At 33.6% G+C, this 8,035-nt stretch overlaps 1 protein-coding gene across 1 annotated transcript in view; it reads left to right on the top strand.

Annotated features, from left to right (window-relative positions):
• The window catches only part of LOC133200156 (trafficking protein particle complex subunit 13-like), a 62,997-nt gene that overhangs the window by 35,791 nt on the left and 19,171 nt on the right, over nucleotides 1-8,035 (top strand). Inside the window, exons 2-3 of the mRNA XM_061335916.1 lie at nucleotides 1,610-1,778; nucleotides 2,235-2,319. Coding sequence (XP_061191900.1) covers nucleotides 1,610-1,778; nucleotides 2,235-2,319 — 254 coding nt within the window. The remainder of the gene's footprint in view (nucleotides 1-1,609; nucleotides 1,779-2,234; nucleotides 2,320-8,035) is intronic.

Below are 8,035 nucleotides of genomic sequence, written 5' to 3'. Positions count from 1 at the left end.
GGAGATAATTAAGAATTAGTGAAAATTTAATGGCATCTTTCAAAAATCTTCTTCTTCAGAACCACTTAGCCAGAATATTTGAAACATGTGAAAGCTTCATTACATAGTGTAGATTCAAGTTTGTTCAAATCAAGACCCCCAGGCTGGGATGGGGAAACAATGGATGATCAAAGTTTTACATAGGAATATATAGTAAAAAAAAAATCTGATGTAGAACAGCAAGGCCATAGTAGCTCAGGTGAGCATTATGGTCCATGGCTCTTGTTTATATATGTGATACTCTAAGAATGCTCATTAATCTTAAATAATAGGGTCAACAATTCAGCTAGTATATAAAGCAAGAATAAAATTGATTCTGTAGGAGGGTGTTCCTACTTTTAGGATAAAAAATCAGGATAAAAATCTTTTAAAAAATATAAAATTCATCTATTGTATTGAAAATTAGAAATTGAATATGCCATTTAATATTAAAATAAATGGAGAGCAGATTGAAGATATAATTTTCTAATTTCTGATCAATGGATACAAACTACAAAGAACTCCTGTATGTTTGTATAAATAACACACTGTTAACTCATTTTGTGCACAGAAGCCAAGTTCTTATACAAGTAGCAGCAGTATGCTCCAGTATATGTTGGCTGTCACTGTGTTGAAATCTGCCGACAGACATCTGAAGGGGAATCTTCCTCCCACAACTTGCACCAATGACATCAAACATAAACAACCGTGCGTAATATTTACACTTGGCCCAAATTCCCCATTTTTTACTAGCCGTATCTGTTGAAGTGTTTATTAAATTGCACTCATGGATTGAGTTAACCAAAACTGATATCATCTAATTTTTCTGTAAAAAAGTAAAAAATATCCATTTTTGCCATTGATTATGCAAGCTTAAAGAGATTGATTTGGCAGATTTGCTCTTTGTATGAGTCATGACTAAAGTGGTTTGATTGTAACAAATACTGAAGCCCATGAAAATATACTGTGAAATCACTAATTTTGGTGGGGGTAATTTTTGTTGATTTCGAGGTATGAAGAGACCCAAAAATTCATGTCCACCATGAAATGTAAATGTTGATAGGAACAACTACTCACCAATAATCAAGTCCCCATGAACCAATATTTTTTCCTCAAACCACAAAAATTTAACCCCACAAAAAAGTTGTTTTTACAGAAGTATGTGTTAGAAATATAGTACATGTATCAACTTCAGTCAAGGTCATATGAGACCAAGGGCACATGTTTAAGACCCATGAAGGACATAGTGTGTATTAGTAATAAAATGGAGCTTTTGAAACTTATTTACTCACTGTTAGGCATGTTTTTACTTCTTCTACCATTAAAATGTATAAGATTAGCAAATATACAAAGGCATAATTTAAGATGATTTACTTACTTATAACAAACGCAATAGTAAAAAAGAAATACCTCACCATAGTTTTATGTACTTCATGCTGTTTTTTGTAACAACAATCATAGAAGCAAAGGTTGAGTAACAAAAATTATCTGTGTACAAAATTCTGTCAAAGCAGGCAGTACAAAACATCAAGATTGTAGACAAGTTTGGGATACTTTCTGAATGGCTCAATACTATGCATCTTTATTGTAGTGATGAGGCTAACCAAACCCTCCCTGATGCCATACCATCCTTTGATTAGTGACAACAGGGACCTTCAAGGGGAACTACTTCATGCAATCCAGACCTCAGACATTGCTCAACCTGATGGGGTTCCATACTTTGGACTGGGAGATTTGTTAACTTTGCCACAAAATTTTGGGTAAATTTTATCAGTTGCTGTCTTTTAAAAAGGTAATTGCACATTATGAAAAGGTTTTAAGAAAAAATATTTTTTGGAGAAAGGAAAAAAATATTTGTTGGTTGTAAATAGATTAGCGAGTACTGGGATCTTTTAACCTCCAGACTCTAACTGTTAATAAGTCACATTCTGGCATAAGCAAGGAAATTGCCTCACATACGTAGATGTCAAAAATAATTATTCAAGACATTTGTTAATTGAAAAAAAAAAGCTGGGATATTTGGCATATTTTGAAAATATAATTTTTAAAACAATGTTATTTTTTTAGGTTACTTGATTATGAATTGAAGAAAAGAAAAAAATTGAGCTGTTTCATCATATTTTTTTTTCATTAAAGACAAATTTCATTAATTTGCCATTCTCTGTATGAATTAAAATGTTGAATATTTTGATCCTTACCTCTCATTAATTGTACAGGAACATTTTCCTTGGAGAGACGTTTTCGAGCTATATCAGCGTTCACAATGACAGTGTACAACAATGCCGAGACATCACTTTAAAGGTATAACCAACCATCTTCACTTAATATAAAACACATGCCCTCTTCTTATCCAAAGTTTCCAATGCACTTGCTCAGTGAAAATACTGCGGGACATTTTTTGCCCTATTTATTATAGAGATATGAAAAAGAGCACTCTGCCAGAACGCTGTTAATTTGTAATCTAATGGACTGAGATGCAGATGGTGTCGCCTGAAAATGCATGATACTGTCAGATCTTAGAAAATATTATTGTCTTTAGGAGATTTAGGAGTCATGTAATCCATGCCATATCATTTGTGGTACTTATCTCACACAAGTTTGTTTTTCCCCTGTTGAGCTATTATGCTGAAAGCTCACTGTTATGCTTTGCACTGCTTTTCATTCTTTATTCCAGAAATTTATGGAAAAAAATTCCAAGGAAGTAAATGGGCAGGTTTTTTCACCTATAATTGCTCCGTGTATCTTACACATGCTGTGGTTAGCTGATTGGGATGTTAACCTTATCAGTATATTCTTTTTGCTAGAAAGTGACTGAAGTTGGTGCCATTGACAAATGATATTTACCAAGGTTTTGTTTGCTGGTTTGTGAAATAAAACTGCACTCCAAACAATGCAGTATGTTGGATGTAATGCACTAATCATACCATACTGCCCACTTTCATGGTTAATATATATATATGTATATTTGTCATAGGAAATCTTCTTGATTTCTAAAAAAAATTGTTAAACATGTTCATGATAAGCAAAGTCTTCTACTTGAATTTGCAACTTTTTTTTTATTTCTTCAATCCCATATCTAGTATTGTTCATATCATGCCATAGGTCTCTGTAATTAGGTCTTTCCACCTTTCTGTGGAAAGACCTCTTGAAATGCTTATGTTTATTATTATTAGGTCTTTCCACCTTTCTGTGGAAAGACCTCTTGAAATGCTTATTAGGTCTTTCCACCTTTCTGTGGAAAGACCTCTTGAAATGCTTATGTTTATTATTATTATTATTATTCTTCTTCTTCTTTTTCTTCCCGGACTTTTGAAACCGCAAGACTTATCGAAAAACTTTATAGTTCATGAAACTGGACATTAAAAGTTATTTCGAAAAACGACCCCCCGAGTTTGACACATGACCTCTTACGAAGTTATTGCCCCTTTCGCAAGAATAGCCTGTTATCGCTACTCCTTCGAAACCATAAACCGTAGAGATACAGAACCTTCACCAATGTTTTCGACTACTCGAGAGGACTTTTCAATCTTTTCATTGCGAAAAGATTTGTCGAGCCCTTTAATAAATTACTGCCCCTGAGAGTTTTTGATGTTTACGAATAATGACAAAATTCTCTAAACGATAAGTCGTAAAGACATGGGACCAACTGCATTAGATTTTGTGACCTCTGACCTTGAAATTTTTGTGAAGGTCAAAGGTCAAGGTCATTCAAAACATGAGAAAATTAGCTTTTTTAATATCTCTTTTGTCTTTCAACATATACTGATTATCTTTGCATCTATAATATGTCCTTCTAAAACTATTTCAAAGATTTCATTCTTGTCCCCCGAGCTTGACCCATTCAAAAGTTGTCACCCCTTTTGCAACAAAACCTTGTTATCGCTACTCCTCCGAAACCGTAAACCGTAGAGATTCCAAACCTTCATCAGTGTCTTTGACTCATTTAGTGCTCTCTTCATTCTATCATTGCGAAAGCATTCTTTGGTCCCTTGTATGAGTTACTGCCCCTGAAAGTTTACGCTACTTACATTTAATGATCTTATGTTTAAAACGGTGTATCCTAGAGACATGGGACCAACTGCTCGGCATACTTGACCTTTGACCTTGAAATATAGGTCAAGGTCAAAGGTCAAGGTCATTTAAAAACGTAAGAAATCCCTTATATATGTGTGAAATATAGCAATTCGCCAAATGACCTTGAACTTTGACCTTGACCTTTGACCTTGACATTGGGTCAAATGGAAAAGTTAGGACATGCATCCGGCTCCAGTATCAGGTAAAAATACAGAAAGTAAAGATTTCTTGGGGGTTTTTTTGTGTTTTTTTTTTTTTTTTGAATGACCTTGACCTTTGACCTTGACCTTTGACTCAAAGGTCACAATTAGGCTTAAGGATGCGGAAGTAGTTACAATTCTTAGTTTGAAAGAGGCATCAAATAAATAATTCACCCCCCCCCCTCTTCAAAAAAAAAAAAAAAAAAAAAAATCAAATCAACAACAATGTAGAATATTACTCTAGAATTCAAACCAGACCTCGGATCGACACCAAATTTGGTACAAATGTAGTACAGACCTCAGAGAAACTTTCTGGAGAGTTTTACGGTGAGTCTTGTAAGTTTATAGAAGTCATGAAGTTTCACGGCAAAAACTACAAGTTCTGTTGTGTTTGAAATTTAAGTGCAGGTGAACGAAGAAATGATCTAAACCTTTTATCGGCTATTTCTTCAGATGTCGTTAGTAGCATTTAATTCTCCTGATATGATACGATATTTTAACACCAAGCATTCTCTCTTTCTTTTACATTTGGAATTTATTTGATTTTTATTTAGAATTAATCAGTTTCCAGAACTAGCGATTTTCGGTATAATAAAAACAATTCTCGCTTTCATTGTCGTGTTTCCCTTCTAGAAATGCATGTTGGGAATTTAATTTGGGCTACACATATTTAATTTAACCCAAAGAAATGCTTATTTAAATGTTTCATATTTATTTCAGGATATTCAGTCAGAAATGTTCAAATCCGAACCCGATCTTTTAAGCTTACAACGAAGCTATTTACAAAAAATTCAGCATGCTCACAATATCGATGAATCGGGCTTACAGTCCATTAATACATTTTCATTAGGGAACAGTGTTAACGTTTTCTCACGCAGCCCGTCCCTTGTTATTTTATATACTGCTTGCAAGTTCAGGAACTATTTCCTTTTACGGAACTTCTTTCTTCCCCTAAACAATTAACTTACGTATGTTATCGGAATGCGTGGCCGAATGGTTAGCGCACCTGCCTTTCAACCCAAGGGTTTTGAGTTCGAGCCCAGCTGGAGGAGCATTTTTTTTTTTTTTTTTTTTTTTTTTTTTTTTTGCATTATTTGCATTTCTCTCCTTTTCTTCAACCCAAATGACACGGAAACACTTAGAAAGGTGGAAAGGCCTCTAATTGTTCTCTGAACAATTAGTCTCCTAGTGTTTATTATTATTATTCTTCTTCTTCTTTTTCTTCCCGGACTTTTGAAACCGCAAGACTTATCGAAAAACTTTATAGTTCATGATATTGGATATTAAAAGTTATTCCGAAAAACGACCCCCCATGTTTGACCCATGACCTCTTACGAAGTTATTGCCCCTTTCGCAAGAATAGCCTGTTATCGCTACTCCTTCGAAACCGTAAACCGTAGAGGTACGAAACCTTCACCAATGTCTTCGACTAATTGAGGGGACTCTTCAATCTTTTCATTGCGAAAGTATTCGTCAACCCCTTTTATGAGTTATTGCCCCTGAAAGTTTATGAAACTTACAAATAATTAAAAATTTTCAAAACAATAAGTCGTAGAGACATGGAACCAACTGCATAAGATTCATAGACCTTTGACCTTAAAAATATGCAAAGGTCAAAGATCAAGGTCATTCAAAATATGAGAAATTAAGCTCTTTTTATATCTCTTTTGTCTTTCAACAAATCCTAAATATCTTTGCATCATTAATATGTCCTCTTAAAACTATTTCAAAGATTTCATACTTGTCCCCTAAGATTTACCCCTTTAAAAGTTATTGCCCCTTTTACTGAAAACCTTGTTATCGCTACTCCTCCGAAACCGTAAACCGTAGAGACACAAAACCTTAACTAATGTCTTAAATGTCTTTAGACACAACTTCAATCTATTCAGTGCGAAAGTATCCGATGACCCCTTATATGAGTTATAGCCCTTTAACGTCTTTGTGCTTACTATTAAACCTTATAACTTTAAAACTAAAAGTCGTAGAAGCATGGGGTGAAGTGCAATGTGACCCTTGACCTTTGACCTTGAATATTTGTTCAAGGTCAAAGGTCAAGGTCATTTCAAAATTTTGAAAATTTTCATTTTTTCTATCTTTCAAGCCATTTATAGATTCTTTTTGTATAAAAATTAACTTTAGAGAGTAAAATATGAAAAATATATGAAATTCAAAGAAGGTGGAAAGACCTCTAATTGTTCGAGAACAATTAGTCTACTAGTTATTATTATTATTATTATTCTTTTTCTTCCAGGACTTTTGAAACCGCAAGACTTATCAAAAAACTTTATAGTTCATGACACTGGATATTAAAAGTTATTCCGAAAAACGACCCAACGTGTTTGACCTATGACCTCTTACGAAGTTATTGCCCCTTTCGCAAGAATAGCTTGTTATCGCTACTCCTTCGAAACCGTAAATCGTAGAGATACAGAACCTTCACCAATGTCTTTGACTACTTGAGAGGACTTTTCAATCTATTCATTGCGAAATGATTTGTCGACCCTTTCAATGAGTTATTGCCCCTGAAAGTTTTTGAAGTTTACAAATAATGAAAAATTTTCAAAACGATAAGTCGTAGAGACATGGAACCAACTGCATTAGATTCTTTGACCTCAGACCTTGAAATTTTTTCAAAGGTCAAGGTCATTCAAAATTTGAGAAATTAAGCTCTTTTTATATCTCTTTTGTCTTTCATTATATACTAAATCTCTTTGCATCTTTAATATGTCCTCTTAAAATTATTTCAAAGATTTCATACTTGTCCCCTAAGATTTACCCTTTCAAAAGTTATTGCCCCTTTCACTGAAAACTTTGTTATCGCTACTACTCCGAAACCGTAAGCCGCAGAGACACGAAATCTTCACTTATGTCCTCAGGGCCTTTAGACACAACTTCAATCTATTCAGTGCGAAAGGATCCGATGACCCCTTATATGAGTTATCGCCCTTTAACGTCTTTGCTCTTACTATTAAACCTTATAACTTTAAAACTAAAAGTCGTAGAAGCATGGGGTCAAGTGCAATTTGACCCTTGACTTATGAACTTAAATAATTGTTCAAGGTCAAAGGTCAAGGTCATTCAATTTTTTTTTTAAATTTCATTTTTTCCATTTCTCAAGCCATTTCTTGTTTCTTTTGTATAAAAATAAAACAATAGAGAGTTAAATATGAAAAATATATGAAATTTAAAGAAGGTGGAAAGACCTCTTATTGTTCGAGAACAATTAGTCTACTAGTTCATTTTTTTTTTTTTTTGGTTGTTGTTTTAGCAGATTTAATGTACACATTAGAAAATTTGCTCAAGCAATTATTGCTTTGATCTACCTCAAATAATTACAATTATTGTGTGGTCTATCATCTAAGAACTTTATTGCTGGCACAATAAATTAGAAAGGTTTCCATTATTTAGAACTAATACTAAACACAAAGATTGCTTGAATTATTACTTTCATATATCTGTAGCATTTAAGAGCTTACAATAAGTTTTTCTGTGATACTTGTAGTATCGAGAAAACCCCCCAAGATTCAAGATTTGTCCTTTCTGGAATGGCAATGACAATTGGAGTCTTAGTATAGTTGTCCTTCAATTCACTTCAATAAAAAGAATTGTCACTTATTGATGTGATGTGAATTGATGGCACTATTTTTAACCATCTCCATAATTAGTGCAAGCCAAGTTACCAAACAATTAGCGGCTAAATGTTTGAATATTGGTTCTGAAAAAGCATTGTAATGAGAATTTCA

Source organism: Saccostrea echinata, unplaced genomic scaffold (assembly GCF_033153115.1).
Source record: "Saccostrea echinata isolate AGI-Se365-2 ecotype Australia unplaced genomic scaffold, CSIRO_AGI_Sech_v1 ptg000037l, whole genome shotgun sequence".
NCBI classification, from domain to species: Eukaryota; Metazoa; Mollusca; class Bivalvia; order Ostreida; family Ostreidae; genus Saccostrea; species Saccostrea echinata.
Note: the sequence above shows the minus strand (reverse complement) of the source record. Positions and strands in the feature narration are given on the sequence as shown.